This window comes from Choloepus didactylus, chromosome 15 (genome assembly GCF_015220235.1).
Source record: "Choloepus didactylus isolate mChoDid1 chromosome 15, mChoDid1.pri, whole genome shotgun sequence".
Lineage (NCBI taxonomy): Eukaryota > Metazoa > Chordata > Mammalia > Pilosa > Megalonychidae > Choloepus > Choloepus didactylus.
The window spans coordinates 572326-591852 of record NC_051321.1 but is presented as its reverse complement, the minus strand read 5'-3'; the positions used below and the strand labels follow the sequence as shown (position 1 = coordinate 591852).

Below are 19527 nucleotides of genomic sequence, written 5' to 3'. Positions count from 1 at the left end.
GTGTCCCCAGTGCCACCCGCTGTGGGGTCTCAGGGACGGGATCCTCATGCTTTGCTGCCTGGGGAACTGGAGGACTTTGGTGGGTGCTGGGGCACAAGGCAGCAAGCCCCGAGGGGACCTGCCCTGGGCTGCGGCCCTCCTCTGAAGTGTGTGAGACCCGCCCCACCATGGGCCCCAGGGAGGGACCCCCAGCCCTGAGGGCAGAGCGCACCTGGGACAGGGCCAGGAACTGGCAGGTGGCCGCGGGGTCCAGGGTGCCGAAGCACTCCACCATCTGCAGGCTGGCGGCCGCCGCGACGTCCAGGAGACTGCTGCGCAGGGCCACCTGTAGGCCCTGCAGGAGCACCTCGGATGCCTGGGCCAGGTACCGCTGCGCCAGCGCCAGCTTCCTCTGTGGGGGCAGTGTGCGGTTGGGGCGGCTCCCGGGGACGGGGAGGCCCCAAGGGGAGGGCGGCTGTACCTTCAGCTCTGCGCCTTTCTGGTTGTGGCCCTCAGGGGCTACTCTGACCATCGGGGGGGCCCTGGCAGGCTCCTTGCCATCCTCGTCTTCCTCCTCCATCTCGGGAGACCTCAGGGCACTCGTTTTAGCATCAACCTGCACGGCAGGAGGAAGGGGCCATCCCATGTGTGCCCCTTTGCCAACCCACTGCCCTCCTAAACAGGGACAGTCAAGCACTGTCTCGTATCCCAGGTCTTAACTTTAAGGTCTGGGAGCTCCAGGAACGTGCTGCCCCAAACGAAGCACTGGGGGTCACCTGGGCTCCCGGGGTGAGGGTGGGGGGATGCCGCACGGACGCCAGCGACGGCAGCGAGCGCCGGGCAGCGGGGAGGGGCGGGGCAGGGCGGGAGCCGGCGCGGGTTGGGGCGCGCGCACCGGCGGGCTCTCCTCCCAGTAGGACGCGGGGCGCACGGGGTCTGCGTTCACGGCCAGCAGGCGCAGGGCCCTCCCGGCGAGGCCCAGGAGGCGCGCGCGGGTCCCGGGGCTGCCGGTGCAGAGCGGCTGCAGGCTCCCCAGCTGCGCGAGCGCCACGTGCGCCAGGGTGCGCTTCAGCGTGAACCATTTCTTCAAGGACACAAATCACGTTAGTGTCAGCAGCCCGGGTGGGTGCAAACCGGCCCGAGTGAGGCAACGAGCCCGCCCCCAGGCCCCCCCAGGGGCCGCGACACCCGAGGGCGCCCAGATGCCCCCTGAGGGGGCGGGGCCTGCGTGGTGGGGTCTCCAGAGATTAGGGGCTGGGTCACCTGGGTTCACACTTCTGTAACCTTAGCCTGGTGTTCACTGACAAATACACGCGTTAATAAGGTCAATTTCAGGACTCTCTTCAGTCAACTTATATGTGTGCCAAATTAATTTGATTTACACTGCATGAAATCTAAGAAAATGCCTAAAATGGGAGAATATGTTTCTTGCAAAACATGATATTTTACAAATTCAACTTATTTTAACAGAATGTAATCTGCCTTTGGCAGTTCTTGGGCATGCCCTCATTGGGAGCTGTACATGACCTCTATTTTATTAGCCAGTTAAGTCCCCTCAAGCCACCCGCCAGAAGGGAAGGGCTGGACGTCTCCGAGGTCAGCTGTAAATTCTCAAGGTTCCAGGGCCGAGTGGCAGGGAGTGCACCAGGGTCGAGCCTCTCAGGGGACAGGCTCCATGAACCTCCCACTGGTCAGTGTTTCCCCCTCCGGGGCAGTGAGGGGGACCCAGTTACAGCCCAAGAACCCTGCCTAGAACAGGTAGCAGATGCAAGGCCCTGGCCCAGCTGGTCCCCGGGCAGTGCCCCAACATCACCAGGCCGATGGAGCTGTAGTCGCCCGGGTCCTGCAGGTAGTCTGCCAGCAGCTTGTCCAGCGAGCCCTGCTCTGTCTGCCGCTGCAGAACCTGCCCCCAGGCGAGCTCCAGCATGTCCAGGCACACCTCGGCCAGGCCCAGCTTGAGGCCACCCAGCTTCCGCATCAGGGGGCTGCTGACGTTCTGCACCTGCAACGTGCCGAGGCGGCCAGGTGAGCGCAATGGCCACTCGCTCACATCACAAGCAGCCTCTGCGGTCGGGGTTACTGCTTCTGGGGGGAGGGGCGGCCGGTAGCTGAGCCCTCAGCTCTCGGGGCTGCTTAAAGGGTACCGGCGGCGGGGGCTCTTTCCCGGAGGCGAGGGGGAGGCGGAGGACTTGGCCGGGTCCTCGGCGGGAGGCGTGCAAGGTGTGGAGGGCGGCGATAAGGACAAGACACTCTTCATCCAGTAGGAGTATGCGCCAAAGAGGCTTTATTCAGGGGTGATTACAGGTTATATAGGTTGGTAAGAAGGGCAGGGCTGGAAAGGAGGTGAAGCAGCCTTAAATGGCAATATTGAAGGGAGAGGGGCTAGGATTGGTTCTGAGAGGACGCAGGAGCCGTTGCAGCGGGGCGGGGGTTATTCTGGCCACGGTGCATGCGCGCTGGCGGTGGCAGGAGTGGCCTTGGCACCAGGGAGTGAGTGGGTAAGATAAGGAAGTGGGGAAAGGGCAGTTGGGAGAAAGGCGGTTTCCTCCGGCAAGCCTCCCCTGCCAGTGGCATTTTGGGTGAGGAAAAGGGAGCTGCCTTGACCTCGCTCCCCAGGCTCGGGGGGGCTGCAGAGGGCACTCACGCCCGTACCTACTACCCTCCCCAGGGGGTGATCAGGTCCCCTGGCCCAGGCCTGGCAAGCCGAGGTACAAGCTCAGCTACCCGCAAGCCTCCCTGAGACTCACCAACACCCAGTACACAGCACAGACTTAGAGTGTGTAATTTGGTAAATGTTGGTAATTGGATAAACTCGTGACACCCTGAATTTCCTCACGTGCTTTATCATCCCTCCCACCTACCTCTTCCCTCACTGCCTCCTCCCCAGGCCACCGCAGAGACTCCAAGCTATTCGCACTTTCTAGAATTGTCTGTGAATGGAATCACGTGGCCTGTTCCCTTTTTGCCTGGTTTATTTTACTCGGGGTAATTATTTTAAGACTCACCGTGGTGTTGTGTGCACACCACAGCCCATTGCTTTGTGTTGCTGAGTAGTTTTCCACCACACGGCTGTCTCACCACTTGTTTATCTGTTCACATATTGTTTCCAGTTTTTCACTGTTATAAGAAAAGCTGCCAGAAACATCCCCGTGCCAGCGTTTCTGTGCCATGTTTTCCTTTCTCTTGGGGAAATTCTAGAAGTGGGATGGCTGGGCCATATGGTGAGTGTGTGCTGACCTTGCCACCAAACTTCCAAACCCTTTTCCAGCGTGCCGGAACGTTCTACATGCCCACCCGCAGGGAGCGAGAGCCCCGCTGCTCCACGTCTCTGCCGACACTTGTACGATCAGTCTTGGCAGTTGTGAGCGTCCAAACGGGACTGCGGGGGTTTCTTCTTACAGTGTGGATTTGCATTTCTCCAATGACTGTGGATGCCCATTGTGTTTTCGTTGCTCATTTATCATCCAGGGATGGCTCTTCAGATTTTTTGCCCATTTTTATTGGGTTGTTGGTTTCCTTATTAACTTTGGAGAGTTATGTATTCTGGATGCAAGACCTTTATCAGACAGATGATTTGCAAATATTTCCTCTTGGTCTATAGCTTATCTTCTCATTCTCTTAACAGTATCCTTTGAAGACCTGAAGTTCAGTTCATCAATTCATTCTTCAATGGATCATACTTTGGGTGTCATAGCTAAGAAACCTTTGCCAAACCTAAGGTTTGTTTTCTTCTGGAAGTTGTATAGTTTCAGTTCTCATATTTAAGTCCATGATCCACTTTAAGTTTTTTTCTACACATGGTGCACGCGCAGACTGGAAGTCACTTTTTGCACCTGGATGTCCGTTGTGTAAGAGATCCGCCCTTCTCCCTCGCTGGGCTGCCGTGGCACCTTGGTGGGTAACGGGTCGTCCGTCCACGTGTGTGGCCATGTCTGGAGTCTCTGTGCTGTCCCTTCCCTGTTTATCTCCTTTCACACCGACAGCCCACCGTCTTGGTGCCTGCGCCTTTAGAGTAAGTCCCTCAAGCGGGCAGTGTTAGACCTCAACTTCGGTCTTCGTTTTCAAAGTTGTGTTGGCTATTCTAGGTCCTTTGCATTTCCCTCTCCATTTTTAAATCATTCTGTCAATTCCCAAAACTGTTGTGATCTTGATCAGGATTGCAGCGAATCCACAGATGCTGTAGGGAAAACCGACAACTTCACAATATTGAGCTTCTGACCCAAGAATGCAGTGTATTTCCACTTACTTAGGTCTCCTTTAATTTCTCTCGGCAATGTTTTGTAGTTATAGGGTACAGGTTTTCACATATTTGTCAAATTTCATGTTTTCACACTGTTGCAAATGGTATTGTTTTTTAGATTCCAGGATCTGATCAACTGTTCCTAGTTGGCGGACGTACGATGATCTTTGCAGTTCATCGTGGCATCCTGCAACCTCACCACACTCAGGTATCCGAGCATTTCTTTATTCCTTCCTCCTTCCTCCCTTCCTCTCTCCCTGCGCTCTCCCTTCCTCTTTTCCTTCCTTCCTTTTATTTTTTTGGTAGATTCCATAGGATTTTCTAGAGAGTCATGTTGTCTGTGAACAAAGACACTTTTGCTTCCTCGGTTCCAGTCTGGATGTTTTCATTTCCTCTCCTTGCCCGTTGCTCTGGCTGGAGCCTGTAAACACGTGGGCAGCAGCGGGGAGGGGATGCCGTCTTCTCCCGTCCTGCCCTGGGGAGGAAGCAGACGTCCCCCTGAAATACGACGTCGCCTCGGGGTCTCACCTCGAGGCCCTTACGTGGTGAAGCAGTTTCCTTCAATTAATAGTTTGCTAAGAGTTTTTCTGGAGTGGATGTGGGGTTTTGTCAAATGCTTCTCCAGCATCTATTGAGATGATCAGATGGTTTTAATTTTTTTACTTTTAAAAAAATGTGGCAAACTAAAGTGATTGATTGTTGAATATTAAACTGTTCCTGGGATAAACCCGATCTGGTCATGACGTGGTGTCCTTTGTACATATTGAATTCAATTTGCTGAATTTTGATTAGAATTTCCGCATCCACGTTCATGGGGAATACTGGCCTGTAGTTTTTTTGTGTTTTTCTGTTTTTTTTCGTAACATCCTTACCTTGATTGGGTATCAGGGATGCTGGCCCCGTGAGAGTTGGGTTTATCCCTCCCTCTCAATTTTCTAGAAGAAGGTATAGAACTGGTGTTATTTCTTCCTTAAACTTTGGGTGGAATTCACCAGACTCCTAGGCCTGGAATTTTCTTATTTCCTTTGTGGGAAGACTTTTTAATACAGATTTAATTTCTTTAATGATATAAGGGTGTTCAGGTCATCTGTTTCTTTTTGAGTGAATTTTGGTAATTTGTCTTCTGAGGAATCTGTCCTTTTCCTCTAAGTTGTCAAATACATTAGCAAAAGTTATTCATAATACTCCCTCATTGTCTTTTTAATACCTGTAGAATCTGTGGTGACATCACATCTGTCATTTCTGACAGTGGTTATTTACATCCTCTCTCTTTAGGTTCCTGATAAGTCTGTCTATAAGTTTATCAACCTTATTGAGCTTCTCAAAGAATCAATTTTTGGTTTCATTCATAAAAATTTTGTTTTTCCATTTCTTTTATTTCCACCGTTATTCAATTTCCCTTCTATTTGTTCAGGGTTTAATTTGCTCTTTTTCCAGTTTTTTAAGGTGGAGGCTGAGGTCGTTGCTTTGGGATTGTTTTTTCTTTTCTAATACAGGTGTTTAGTGCTACAAATTTCCCTGTAAGTACTACATTAGGACTTAGTCTACATTTTTTGACAAATGTGTTTATTTTTCATTCAGTTCAAAATACCTTCTGATTTCACTTTTGATTTCTTCTCTGACTGATAGTTGATTGGATATGTGCCATTTCTTGCCAAATACTTGGGGATTCTTCCATATCTTCCTGTTTTTGCAACTGAGGTAAAATCCACGTGCCATAAAGTTAACCACTTTAAACTGGGCAGTTCAGTGGCATTCGGTGCACGGACCGTGCTGTGCAGCCTCCACCTGCATGTAGTTCCGGAACATTCTCATCCCCCCCAGGGAAAGCCCGTCGCCGCTCCACCTGCCTCCAGCCCCCACCACCACCAACCCACTTTCTCTGTCTCCGGGTGTTCCGAGCCTCTGACTCTGTCTTTCCATTTTTGGTCTCTGATTTAATCCTGACGTGGTTGGAGCGCAGACGGCGTGTGACGAAAATCCCCTTACCCGTGTCGGCCCTGTGGTCCGGAATACAGCCCATCACGGAAAATATTCTGTGTGCACCTGAAAAGACGGCGACGCGGCTGCTGTCGGGCAGAGAGTTTTCTAAATATCTGCTTGTCAAACTGGCTGACAGTGCTCAAATCCCCCACGACCCTGCACGTGTCCTGCTAGTTCCGGCAGTTTCTCGGACGGGGGCACTGAAAGTTTTGACTGTAACTGTGGATTTGTCTGTTTTCCAATTGCCATTCTATCAGTTTTTTGCTTTTTTTTAAACTTTGTTATTAGGTACATAAGTATTTAGAATTACTGTCTTCTTGACAAGTTGATCCCTTTAAATTATGAAATCTGCTTTGTGTGACATTAACACAGCCACTGTGGCTTTCTTTTCATTGATGTTAGAATGATATCTTTTTCCATCCTTTCACTTCTAACCCATGTATGTCTTTATATCTAAAGTGGCTCTCTTGTATGCAGCATATAGTTGGGTTTCTATTTTTTATATAACCTGACAATTTATTTTAATGGAGGTGTTCAGATCATTTAAATTGAGTGTGATTGTTAAGATGGTTGGGCCTGAGGTGGGCATCTTTCTGTTTACTTTTTCTTTGTCCCACCTGTTCTTTACTCTCTTTTTCCTTTTTTTTTCTGTTTTCTTATGGAGCAAGTGAAACATTTTTATGATTTAATTTTATCTCCTTTCTTGGCTTATTAGGTATACCTCCTTGTTCTGCTATTTCAGTGGTTACTTCGGGGTTTCTAGAATACACCTTTCACTCATTACCATCTCCCTACAAATGAGGCACCACTCTGCGTCGAGTAAGAAAACCTAACACCCATGCATTTCCAGCTCTGTGCTCCTGACCGCTATGCTGTTGTCACCACACGTTTCATTTTTACCTGTCATAAACCACTACATTGCTATTATTTTTGTTTAAAGAGTCCATGATCTCTTAAAGAGACGTAAATTGTAGGAAAAAATCTTGACTCTTTTCCATGTGGTTTGAGTTTCCGAGGCTCTTCCTTCCGTATGTCCGTCCATATTTCCACTCGGTGTCGTCTTCCTCCTGTCTGACGGCCCGGCTCTGACAGCTGTCAGTGCGAGTCGGCTGGAGTTGAGTTACTTAGCTCTTGTGTGTCGGAAAAGCATTTTTATTTCGCCTTTGCTTTTGAACGACAGTTTTGCTGAGTGTAGACTTCTAGGTTGAGAGTTCTTCTCTCTCAGCGCTTTGCAGACGCTGTTTCACCACCTTCTCGGTTGTGTCGTTCCTGACGAGAAACCCGTGGTCGTCCTTGTCTTGGTGATTCTGAACATGGCCTGGACTTTTTGCCCTGGCTAATCTTAAGATGTTCGTTTTATCACTGGTTTTAAACAATTTCACTGTGGTGTGTCTTGGTGTAGGTTTACTCATGTTCCTATTTCATGTGCTTGTGGTTCATGGAGCTTCTTGGATCTGTGAGTTCATATGTATTTTTAAATCAAACTTGGGAAAATGTCAGTCATTACTGCTTCAAATATTTTTTCTTTCTCCTCTCGTCTCTCCTCTCCTTCCAGGATCCAATGAGAACTAAATTCAGCCACTTGAAATTGTTCCTCAGATCACTGATGTTGTTAATTTTTCTTTTTGTTTCTCTTTTCTTGTTTCATTTTTAATAGTTTCTACTGCTATAAGTTCTCTTTTCTTCTGAAATATCTGAAATTTATCCCATTCAGTGTATTTTTTTATCTCACACATTGTAGTTTCCATTTTTAAAAGTCTGATTTGTTTTTTTTTTGTAAATATATATCTCATCTATTTCTACTTAATTTTTTGAACCTAGAAAATATAGGTACAAGAACTGATTAAGGTCCTTTGTCTTCCAGTTCTGGTATCTGTAGTTTAGGTTGATTTTGATTGATTGTTTTCCTTATTGTGAGTTTTATTTTTTGCTTCTTTGCATGACTCAGTTTTGATCATGCCTTTCACCTTCTTGGATGATGCACATTTTTGGATTCCTGTGAATGTTCTTGAGCTCTGTTCTGGGTGCTAAGTTACTTGGAAAGAGTTTCTTCTTCTAGGATTTTTCGGGCAGGTCCGGAGCTCACGTGGGGCTGACCCCTTGCTCCTGTGACGAGGCAGCAGACCCCCCTGCCCTGGCCTGTGAGTCATGAGGCTTTCCAGCCCGGCTGGTGAGAACATCCTCCCAGGGTCCTTTCTCGGCCTGGGTGCTTCCTCCTGTGGAGGTGCTTACCCCTCCTCTGCTGAGCACTCAGGGGCCTCTGCAACTCCCAGGGGCCTTCTCCCTGCATATTACTTTCCTTCCTGCCACTCCACTGCCCCACTCCCTGGCCGCTGCGTTCCGGTGGTCAGCCCTGTGCTCCTGGATCATCTTGCGGCCGCCGGGAGCTCGGACACCGGTGGGTTCACTGCTCGCCCCTGCCTGGTGTCCAGTGCTTTGGAAACTTTGTTTCATGTGTTTGTGTGATATTTGGTCTTTTCAGATGGGAGGGTGAGTCTAGCAGGTCTAGTAGCTCCCCCGTCTCAGCTGGAAGTGGCGTAGCTGAGTTCCTGGCTGGCGGGCGCGCACTTACATCCTGAAGGGACAGCAGGTCCTGAGCGCTGTGAAATATCTCCTCTTCCTCGGCCACGGCGCTCTGGGCCAGGTCGTACGCCTCCAGGTAGTAGGCAGTTTTCTGTTCCTCGTCTTTCTCATTTTGGGCGCACAACCTTCACAAGATGTAAGAGTGGTTTTCAGAACAAAAATGTTAGCCTTGTGTTATTCATACTAACCGAAGTGCAATGTGCAATTTTAATGATTCTAATGTATACCTTATTAGCACATTAAATTTGACAACTTTAGACATTTCATCTGTGTGGGGCCTGATGCGTGCCCGGGTGTGTCTGTGTGGGGCATGACATGGGCGTGTCCATGTGAGGTGTGATGTGTGCCTGGGTGTGTCTGCATGGGGTATGATGTGGGCATGTCTGCATGGGGTGATGTGTCCATGGGCGTGTCTGTGTGGGCTGGATGTGTCCGTGGGCGTGTCTGTGTGGGGCATGATGTGGGCGTGTCCGTGTGGGGCGTGACGTGGGTGTGTCCGTGTGGGGCTGACATGTCTGTGGGCGTGTCTGTGTGGGGCGTGACGTGGGCGTGTCCACATGGGGCCTGACGTGTCCCTGGGTGTGTCTGTGTGGGAATGATGTGGGTGTGTGCACGTGGGGTGACGTGTTGCTGCCTCCCTGACTTTGCCTCTGGCCTTGGTGAAGGGCGAAGTCCTTCGGGGGCCGTGTGGTGGGCCGTTGAGCAGGCAGTGGGGATGGGGAAGGGGGGAGTGGTCCGAGCAGCTGCGCCTGGGGGTCCTGAGTGGCTGCAAGTCCCAGGCCGGGGCCCTGAGGGAGGCGTGGGCAGCCCCGTTCCCGGGGTCAGCACGGAGGGCTGGGTGCAGGGCAGAGGCAGCCACGGGGAGGAGGGGCTGGGGAGGGTCTGGGGAGAATGTGGGAGGCCCTGGAGGGTGGGGGGCTCCCTGCCTTGCAGCCAAGCCATGGCAGTGCTCACTCACCTCTTTATCCTGGCACGCTCCAGTTTTATGTCAACACCTTTCTCTCTGTGGCCACTGTTGATAAACTTCTCCTCGATTTCCAGCAGGCGGTCAGCCATTTTGGTCAGCTGGGCCTGGGACCCCGAGGGCTCGCTGTCCGTGGCCTCCTGGGCGGCCTGGACGTGGAGGCTCAGGTGCCTGCAAGGGAAGTGCTCGTCTGTGCCCACCCGGTACCGACGCCCACCCGGGACCGCTGGGCAGCTGGGCCGTCCCGCCCGGCCGCTGTCGTCTCCACGCTCGCCCAGGGGGCGCAAAGGCCAGAACCCAAACAGGCCACGTTCTCTGATCACACCACAATAAAATCAGAGAGCGACAGCACCTCCCAGCCCATCCCAGGCACTGTCTCCATTCGGAAGTGACATCCTTCTCCTAAATAACTCGTGCATGGAGGAGAAAATCCGCATCGAAATGGCCGCCCGTCAGCCGTGAGGGCGCCGCGGGGTGGTGGTGCCATCCGTTAGCAAACGAAGGGAGTGTCGGTGTCCGACTACCCCAAATGGGAAGGGGCACTTCACAAGACGAGGCAGAAGATAAAAAAAAAATCAGACAAAAATCCCAGCTGCTTGGATCAAAACCAAAACCTGGTTCTCTGAAAAGATCAACCAAATTGGCTCCTCAGTTCCGGTCTGGAAGAAGAGAGCGGAACAAACCGCAAGGGCATAACTAAGATGGAGAGTTTTAGAAGCTCTAAGAGAAGAAGCCACAAGCGTTTGTTCTAATACATCTGTAAACTGGGGGAAATAATTTTCCATAAAAATATAAAAGGCCAGAAAGATGGCTCAAAAACAAGTTAAAAATCTGAAGGATGATAATCGCAGTCCACGGGGCCTGGGCAGAGGGAGGACGTCGCAGAGCGCCCATGGCACTGACGGCTCTGGCAGCCAAGGACATGCCTGGGGGGCGAGTGGGGGCATCCCGGCCGCGGACCCCCATGGTGCCTGGTCGGCTGTGGGGGAAAACGAGGGCAGGCGCCGCCGGGACGTCGGGGAGCCAGCGCGTGTCCCCTCCACGAGGCTCCAGGAGGAGCACCCGGGGCACCCAGGACAGCGGCCGTTTGGAAACATGCGGCGCCGACTGCGGGCGGGCGCGGGGCCGCGACAACTGTCCGCCAACCGCAGTTGCGTCCTCTGTCCTTGGAATTAACTGTTCTCTGCGAGACCCGGCGTCAGGCGGCAAGAGGGAGCTGAGGAGCCTTCCCAGGGGGTTTAGGACAGACTCTGCCGCCTCCCGTCTCAGGTAACGGGAAGCAGACGTGTCGGGAGGAAGAGGCTGCACCGGCGTCCGACCCCGGGTGAGCCTGGGGGTGCTGCCCCGAGGGGCCCCCAGGGCTGCCACGCAGGCACCACTGCTGCTTGGCTGGGCGGAGGGGTGCATCTTGTCGGGTGTGTCTCTCAACTCCCATGGGTTTGAAACGCGGCAAAAAAACATCCATAGAAGCAAGTAAACCACGGGTTCCGCGTTGCCCCTGCCTGCAGCGCTCACCTGGCTTCCAGGTCGGCAGCCATGAACGCCAGCGCGGGTGCCCTGTTGGGCCTGTCCGTCGTGAGGCCTTTGAAGGCGTCGATGAGCTTCTGAAAGATGCTGCAGACCTGGGGAGCCCTGGCGTCAGCGTCCCTCAGCCCCCACGGACACCCCGGCCCGGGCACCCCGCCAGAGGGACGCCCCGGGACCCCAGGGCCCCTCACCAGGACTTTACTCCCTGCGTTTTCCGTGGAAAGGATCGCCTCCGCCAGGGTCAGGGTCGAGGTATACCAGAACTCCTCGTTTCCTCCCAGGCGCTGGGCCTTCTCGATCATTCTCTTCGCTCTGCCGTAGTCCTTCTCCTTGTTTGCCAGCTGTGCTAGAAGGCACAAGCACCTCGCGCCTGCACAGGGATCACCGAGCTCCTAAAAAATAAAATAAAACGCACTGAGAGACCCCCCGTTTATCAGTGCAGGCTTTAGAACGGACGTTTCCAACCACGGACCCGAGTGCAGAGAGCAGCGCAGTCACTGCCTGCGGTGCCACATCGGGCCCTCGGGTGGGTTCAGAGCCCTCCCGGACGGACGGGGTCGGCACGGCCGGGGTCCGGCTCACGGCCCTCACTCCTCTTCTGATGCTCAGGCCGTCCCTCTGCGGCCGGCCGCTGGACGGGTGCCTCGTGCTCGACGCCGACACAGCCCTTGCCCCACCCCGCTTGCTGGTGGCACGTGGGGACGAGGTGGGGGGCTGCCTGCTGTGCGGTTTGCGGACCCCTAACTCCTCTCAGGTGGGTCCTGATGGAATCGGGGGTTTACTCTGAGGTTGAAGGACGAGGACCCCTCAGGGGCTGCGGGGTTAAACCTCCCCCAAAGGCTTTGGGATGGGGCCGCCCAGCCCTGGAGAACCAAGAACTGTCAAGCCCCTTCCCCTCAAACTCGACTCAAACTCCCCGCGAGGGGCAGCGGCTGGCCGTGGGGTGATGGGCAGTGACAGCCGCCGTGAGCCGCCCTGTGTCCACCCGGGTGGGTGGCCCTTGAGCCCCCTGGGCTGCCCTCTGCCCCTTGGATCCGAAGCCGCATCCCATCATGTGCCGGCAGCTTCCCTGGAGGCCATTGACAGTGCTGGCTCTGCCTGGTATGAATGCACAAGTTTTCCTTTAGTTTTGACCACTCGAAAAGACTTGGGTCAGCAGTGAGTGCTCCCCAGAGCCCAGGGACGCCGGGACTGAAAATGCCCAGAGTGCAGGGCACGTCCAGCCCTGATGTCTGCTGCAGGCCTCGCTCACACCTGCCACCACCCAGAAGGCCGCGGCAGCCTGCACGTTAAACGCCACGCAATACAGGGTAATTTGTGTGGAAAACAGAATGCCATCATGTCTGAAGGAGTGGCAGCATTTGAGGAAGATGGGCTACCAACACCAGCTCCTGAGAGCTCCCTGGCAGCAAAGGCAAAAAGGTCAACATGTTCTGTTCCAAGAGGAAGCGAGCAGGGTCCCTCTGGGGCACGGACACTTCGGCTTCGGCAGGACAGACTTGGCTCCGAGGGTGCCCTGGCCACCAGGAGAGAGGATGAGGGCTGGGTGAGCCCACCAGCGGGCTCCTGTGACGTCGCTGGAGAAAGGACTGCAGCGTGTGGCTGGACGTGCTGAGCCCGTCTCCCTCCAGACTGGAGCTCCAGCCGGCGAGGGCTGCGCTCCTCTGACCACCCGCCAGCAAGCGTCTAACTGAGCGCGGGGGTGGTGGTGGCTCTGAGACGTCCGGGAGGGGAAGGCAACCAGCAGGCTCTGTCCTGACTTGGTCACCAACAGAGGCGCTGCCTGGATCCCTGCCAGGGACAGCCGGGGCCATCACAGTGACCGCTGGGGCGTGTGCAGGGCTGGGGGCCATGGGCCGGGGACCACGGGCTGGGGGGCGGGATGCTCAGAGGCTCCTGCGGTTGGAAAGCGGGGAGGCTGGGCTGGAAGAGCAAGGCCAGAATGGGGCCCAAATGAGGCTGGGCTGGTCACTGGGGATGGGGTGACTGGGGATGGGGTCCTCATCCCAAGAGCCATGGGCCAGCGGAGGGGCAGTGGGGAGAGAGGACCGGGGGAGCCATAGCCTCAGGCTTCTGGTGCTGACCTCGGTGTGGGAGGGGGTGGAGGGTCTCCTGGGACCCAGGAGGGAAGCCCCTGGGGTGCTCTGATGTCCCCAGGCTGCGAGTCTGGGCAGATGGTGCTCTCCGAGATCTCTGGAAGAGGATGGGGCAGGCAGGACCCCGAGAGCCTCGGGCATCAGGGGTCGGGCAGAGGTGGGCGTAGGGGGGAGGCCAGCAGGTGGGTGCCAGCTGTCGGGAGTGCAGGGCGGGCCCGGGGGCTTGGTGAGGCGCAGGCAGGCGGGGTCCCGGGAGCAGGCTGGGGCTATGGCTTTGGTAAGATGATGGGTTAAGTGAGGCAGAAACAAAACTTCCTGTGACAGACCCCGTTAAACACGACTGTAGATGCCACGAGTGACCCCTCCAGGAGGGGCCCCGCAGGGTCCGGTGTCGTCAGGGAGGGGCTCCAGGGGCCGCACGGGGGTGCTGGCAGATCCCACGCCCCCGGCCGTGCTTCGCCCCCATCCCACACTGGTTTTCTTCCCGGCGTCCCCAGAGGCTCCCTCAGCCTCACGGAGGTTTGTGGCTGCACCTGCGTCCCCAGAAGAGCTCTGCCCCTCTGTCTCCTGGTCTCAGAGGAGGCCCTGGCCGTGCTCCTGCCCCTGGCTGCAGAGGACACCGCGCCCTCCCCGCGTCCCTGTGCCTGGAACCTGCACACCTGTCTCCACTGCCTGGAACCTGCGCACACCTGTCCCTGTGCCAGGGGCCTGCACATACCTGTCCCTGTGCCTGGAACCTGCACACACCTGTCCCTGTGCCTGGAACCTGTGCACACCTGTCTCCATGAGTAGAATCCACATACATCTGCCCTGTACCAGGAGTCTGCGCACACCTGTCCCCATGCCTGGAACCTGTGCACACCTGCCCTGTACCAGGAAACTATGCACACCTGTCCCCATGCCAGGAACCTGCACACACCTGTCCCTGTGCCTGGAATCTGCACACACCTGTCCCCGTACCAGGAACCTGCACACACCTGTCTCTGTGCCTGGAAACTGTACACATCTGTCTCCACTGCCTGGAACCTGTGCACACCTGTCCCCATGCCTGGAACCTGTACACACCTGCTCTGTGCCAGGACTCTGCACACACCTGTCCCTGTGCCTGGAACCTGCACACCTGTCTCCACTGCCTGGAACCTGCACACACCTGTCCATGGGCCTGGAACCTGCACTCACCTGTCCTGTGCTGAAAACCCCTGGCTCCAGCAGGTTCCTTCTCCCTGGCCACCTCCAGCCTGACCCTCTCTTCTTGGAGTCCTTCCTGGCTCTCCCCTCACTGGCACCTGCTGGCCCACTGTGCAAAGGTGTGTGCCCGCACTCGCTGCCCCCTTTGCTCCCCCCGGCAGCACATCGGGGGTCCCGTGCACAGGCTTGCTTTCCCTGGCCCTCATGCCTGCTCCAGAGCCCCCACAGCAGGTGGGACCCTCCCACAGCCCCGGGCGGCGATGCCTGCTGCAGGAGCCCACAGCCCTTGCCTCTCCCGTCTCCCGGCTTTGGCTTCGGGCAGCCGCCCCTCCTCCGGGCCCAGCCCCCACTGCTGTGGCCGAGACCAGCCGCCCTCCCCTTCCCCGGCTCCCGGCAGCTTCCACAGCCGGCTCTCACTGCGCCCACACTCGGGGGCTTGCCACTCGCTGGGGTGCTGCCCGCAGGCCCTGCTCCCCTCCCGCCCCATTTCCCGCATCCCAGCCGCTGTGGCTCCGTGAACTGCTCTCTGCTCCCTGCATGTGGTCACTCTGGGTCTGGCAGGTCGAAGCTTCTGGAAGCTTCTCTCAGTGTCTCACTCCTCCCTGTCCACCTGGCTGATATCAGCTTCCTGAAGACGCGGCTGGCCCAGGAACTGGCCGCTCTGCTGGCCTGTGTCACCACAGCCGCGTCCTTGGCCCCCAGTGGCTGCCCTCGGAGCCTGTCAATGCGACCAGTCATCCGGCTTCTCGAGGAAAGCCGTCACCTGCAGCAGAGCTGGGGCTCCCCTGAGCGGCATCTTTACACCTTTGCAGGGACTTTCCTGGAATTACTCTCCTAAAGAGGCGGCCGGAGGTCTGCTCCTGTAGCTGTGCTCGCCTCGCTGGGGGGCAGCCGATGGGGGCGGGAGCCGGGGAGCCCCCGGGCAGCAGCGCATCCTGCAGGATTTCCCTGGGGAGCCGAGCCCGGGTGGGAAGCGACGGCCCAACTGGGCCGAGGAGACAGAAGCTGGAGCTTGGGGCCTCTGGGTGGTGGGACTGGAGGGGGAAGTCGACGGAGAAGGGAGCAGTCGAGGGCCCCAAACTGTGGCACAGATTCCCCTGAGGGTTTCAGTTTGCTCTTCAACTGCTCAAGGGCCCAGCACTGCGGGACACTGATTACGTGCTTCAACTTGGCGGGCCTGGGCTGGGGGACCTGATCAGCCCCTGGGGAGGGTGGTGGGCACGGGTGACAGCGCCCTTCACAGCCCCCCGGGCCTGGGAAAGTGAGGCCGGAGGCAGGCCCCATTTCCTCACCCAAAATACCAATGTTAGGGGAGGCTTGCCGGAGGGAACCGCCTTTTCCCCACCCCCTTATCTTGCCCGGACACTCCCCATTGCCAGTGCAACTCCCATCACCACCGGTGCGCATACATTGTTGCCAGACACCGTTACCGGAGCAACTCCCGCCCCTTTTCAAACAACCTCCGCGCCCTCTCAGAACCAATCCAAGCCTTTAACCTCTACAGCTACCCCGCCCTCTAAACCGCCCGATATAAGCTTGTACTCTCCCCTAATAAGTCTCTCTCTCTTGGTTTCCTCACCCTAAAAGAACCGTGTCCCGCCTGTTCCTTTTTCGCCGCCCTCCATACTTTGCACGCCTCCCGCCGGGGACCTGGCCAAGTCCCCCGCCTCACCCTCGCCTCCGGGAAAGAGCCCCCGCCGCCGGTACCCTCCGAGCGATCCTGAGAGCCTAGGATTTAGCAACCGGCCGCCATCCACCCCCCAGACGAATAAACTGCGACCGCACAGCACGACTTCAAGAGACCCAGCCGAGGCGGGCAGCCGGGAGGCTCTGCGGAACTCAGCCCCGAGCGGCCCTCGGCGCAGGGGATGGAGTCCAGGCCTTTCCCAGGAACCCTGGTGAGCACCGGAGCTTTCCCGACCCCTGTGGGGCCACCTCCGAGTGTGAGGGCCGCGCCGTGGGCTAAGGATAAAAGCAAAACAGAGCAGCCCCACTGGGCTGTTAGGGACACCAGCCGCGGCCTCCCCGGGTTCTCACCCGCCGTGCACAATGCGAGGAAGCCACAGACCACCACGAGCCTGCCGGGAAACAGGACCAAACCACCAGAGAGAAACAGGTGCTGGAAACAGCCCCACAGACGTGAACAGCAAACTGTGACGGTAAGTTTATAAAAAGAGCCGGGGCCAGCCCAGGGCGCGAAACTGGGTCTAGGAACAGGAAGCAAAGGGACCTTCCAGCACCGACAGGCACCAACCTCGCGTCGGGACAGACAGACCCGCGTTTCCTGGACAGACGCCGACTTGGCAGGTGGGGGGCGGCGGGGGGGGCACGTGTGAGGGGTGGCGCCGGCTCCTCACCTGGAAGGCCAGGTGCGCCTCGGAGAGCAGCAGCCGCGCGGGCTGGAGCAGGTCCATCTCGAGGAGAACTTCCGCTTTGAGGGTCCACAGGTGGGGGAAGGATGCCCCGTCCAGGCCGTTCCCGGCCTCCGCGCTGAGCCTCAGGATCTGTGAAGCACCACAGTGCGGCCGCCACGTTGGGGCTGCATCTCCTGGGGTGCGGAGGGCCCCCCGCGGCGGCTTTCTGGTGGGCAGCCTCAGGCCTGGTCCCACCTCGAGGCCCAGGGCCGGGGTTTCCTCCTGACAAACGGCTGCTGGGCTGACCCCCGATCTCTCGGCATCGCTGCATTGGGGTGACCCCCCCGCCAGGCTCTGTCCTCCTGACGCCCGAGCCGCCTGCCCTGGCTTCCCCTTCCTGCGGGTCCACGGGGTGACCCGAGCTGGCCGAGCAGCTCCTGCAGACCCAAGACGCGGCTGACGGCCGGCACCCGGATGCGGGGACCCGCCTGCTTCCACTGAGCTGGGTCAGGCAGTAAGGGGATCTCCAGGTGCCCTCTGAGTAGGGCGATGCCTGGCACAGGAACGTGGCTCTTGTTCAAGGGAGTGGGCTTGGGGTGTGCGAGAAACCCGGGGGTAAGGCAGCCCGGGGCTCCTCCGCGCGGCCCCCAGCCCTGCTGCCCTGTGGGGGTGGGCCGGGGTCTCGCCCTCCCTGGCAGGTTCCCGGGCCGCAGAGCCATCTCCGGGTTTCCCGGGAAATCCGGCACGAGAGCCTGGGCGCGCCCAGCAGTCAACCCCTGAGCCCCCGCAGCACGCCCGGCCCCAGCCACCCCGCGCCACCTTGTCCTTGGCCCCCGGGGGCCGTATCTCCGCGCGTGAGGCCGGCGCTGTCGGCTCGTTCAGGGTGTGCAGGCTTTCTTCTAACACCGGTTCCTTGTTTCTCTCTTTTCTCAGTGCAATTTCTCTCCTGCAGCTAGTAAAAGTAAAATAGGTAATACAGAAGAGTAAAAATACCACAGCCACTAGATACATCATTAGAAATCAAAGAAATACACATGAAACAGGTGCGAGAAGCCGTTGTTCACCAAAGTGTTTAAAAGATTAAGGAAAAAGAAGTCCCCAGGTCTGTGCATGGCTCCCACGTCTCCCTTTCCAGCCCGTTTTCTCTCCCCAACTCCAGCCTCACACGCCCGGCTGCTTGGCGTCCTCGCCTCGATGTGGCTGTGAACCCCGGCTGGGCCTCTGCAGGTGCTCCCGCCCCAGGGACGCCCCAGCTGCAGGGGCGCGGACCACGGGCTGCAGCCCCCCAGCCCCGCCCGGGCACCGGCACCTGCCCGCCGCCCCTCCCGCTCCCGGCTGTGCGTCTTTCCGTGGAGGCAGGAGGCCCCTTTCCAGAATCGGGAACTGTGCAAACTCCCAATATCTACATCTCGTCTGATATTTTAACACCTGCTCTACCCTACCTTGCTCAAAAGTTCACATAAGAAGATAAAACAAAAAGCAGGAAGGCAGAGGAACAGGGGCTGCTTTCCCAGAGTGCCCACTACCCCAGACCTTGGGCTCCTGATCCAGGGCCGAGGGTCCCCGACACCCCATTGTCCAGGCTCGGTGACAGGTGGGGAGCTAATGGCTTAGAGGGGACACAGCTGAGACCTGGCCCCAAGACCCAAGGGCCCTGCACCTCCCAGTGGTGCCGGGAGGAGTGGGGGAGCTGGGGGTAGGCGGGTCCAGCTGTCCCCAGAGGGGTCACTGCAGTCTTGACCTTCCTGAGGATCCGGGGTGGGTGGTCGGGGAGCCAGGGGGGCCTGGTGGGAGTGGGGTGACGCGGGTGGTTGGGGGTCCCAGGGGGGCTGGTGGGAATGGGGTGATGCGGGTGGTTGGGGGCTCCCAGGGGGCTGGTGGGAATGGGGTAACATGGGTGGTTGGGGGAGCCAGGGGGCCTGGTGGGAGTGGGGTGACGTGGGTGGTTGGGGGAGCCAGGAGGCCTGGTGGGAGTGGGGTGACGTGGGTGGTTGGGGGAGCCAGGGGGCCTGGTGGGAGTGGGGTGACGCGGGTGGTTGGGGGAGCCAGGGGGCCTGGTGGGAGTGAGGTGATGCAGGTGGTCGGGGGGTCCCAGGGGGCCTGGTGGGAGTGGGGTGACGCGGGTGGTCGGGGGGAGCCAGGGGGCCTGGTGGGAGTGGGGTGATGCAGGTGGTTGGGGGAGCCAGGGGGCCTGGTGGGAGTGGGGTGACGCGGGTGGTTGGGGGAGCCAGGGGGCCTGGTGGGAGTGAGGTGATGCAGGTGGTCGGGGGGTCCCGGGGGGCCTGGTGGGAGTGGGGTGACGCGGGTGGTCGGGGGGAGCCAGGGGGCCTGGTGGGAGTGGGGTGATGCAGGTGGTCGGGGGAGCCAGGAGGGCTGGTGGGAGTGGGGTGACGCGGGTGGTTGGGGGGTCCTGGGGGGCTGGTGGGAGTGGGGTGATGCAGGTGGTTGGGGGAGCTGGGGGGAGGGCCCAGCAGGAGGGTCTGGCTCGTCCTCAGGCAGAGGTGCCCGGGCTGTGTTGAGGTGACAGCTTGTGCTTGGTGGGGTCACCAGTGCATGGCAGCCACCCCCCAGGCCACCTGCTCCCATCGGGGGGCTCCTGGCTCCCTGGAACGC

General features: G+C 57.7%; 1 protein-coding gene across 1 annotated transcript in view; it reads right to left on the bottom strand.

The window, feature by feature from the left end:
* CFAP46 (cilia and flagella associated protein 46) overlaps positions 1-19527 on the bottom strand; it is a 116286-nt gene that overhangs the window by 26979 nt on the left and 69780 nt on the right. The window contains exons 34-43 of the mRNA XM_037805118.1: positions 17734-17866; positions 16918-17064; positions 11468-11668; positions 11265-11371; positions 9744-9920; positions 8775-8910; positions 1793-1981; positions 875-1063; positions 461-595; positions 212-391 (exon numbers count right to left, since the gene is read on the bottom strand). Coding sequence (XP_037661046.1) covers positions 212-391; positions 461-595; positions 875-1063; positions 1793-1981; positions 8775-8910; positions 9744-9920; positions 11265-11371; positions 11468-11668; positions 16918-17064; positions 17734-17866 — 1594 coding nt within the window. The remainder of the gene's footprint in view (positions 1-211; positions 392-460; positions 596-874; positions 1064-1792; positions 1982-8774; positions 8911-9743; positions 9921-11264; positions 11372-11467; positions 11669-16917; positions 17065-17733; positions 17867-19527) is intronic.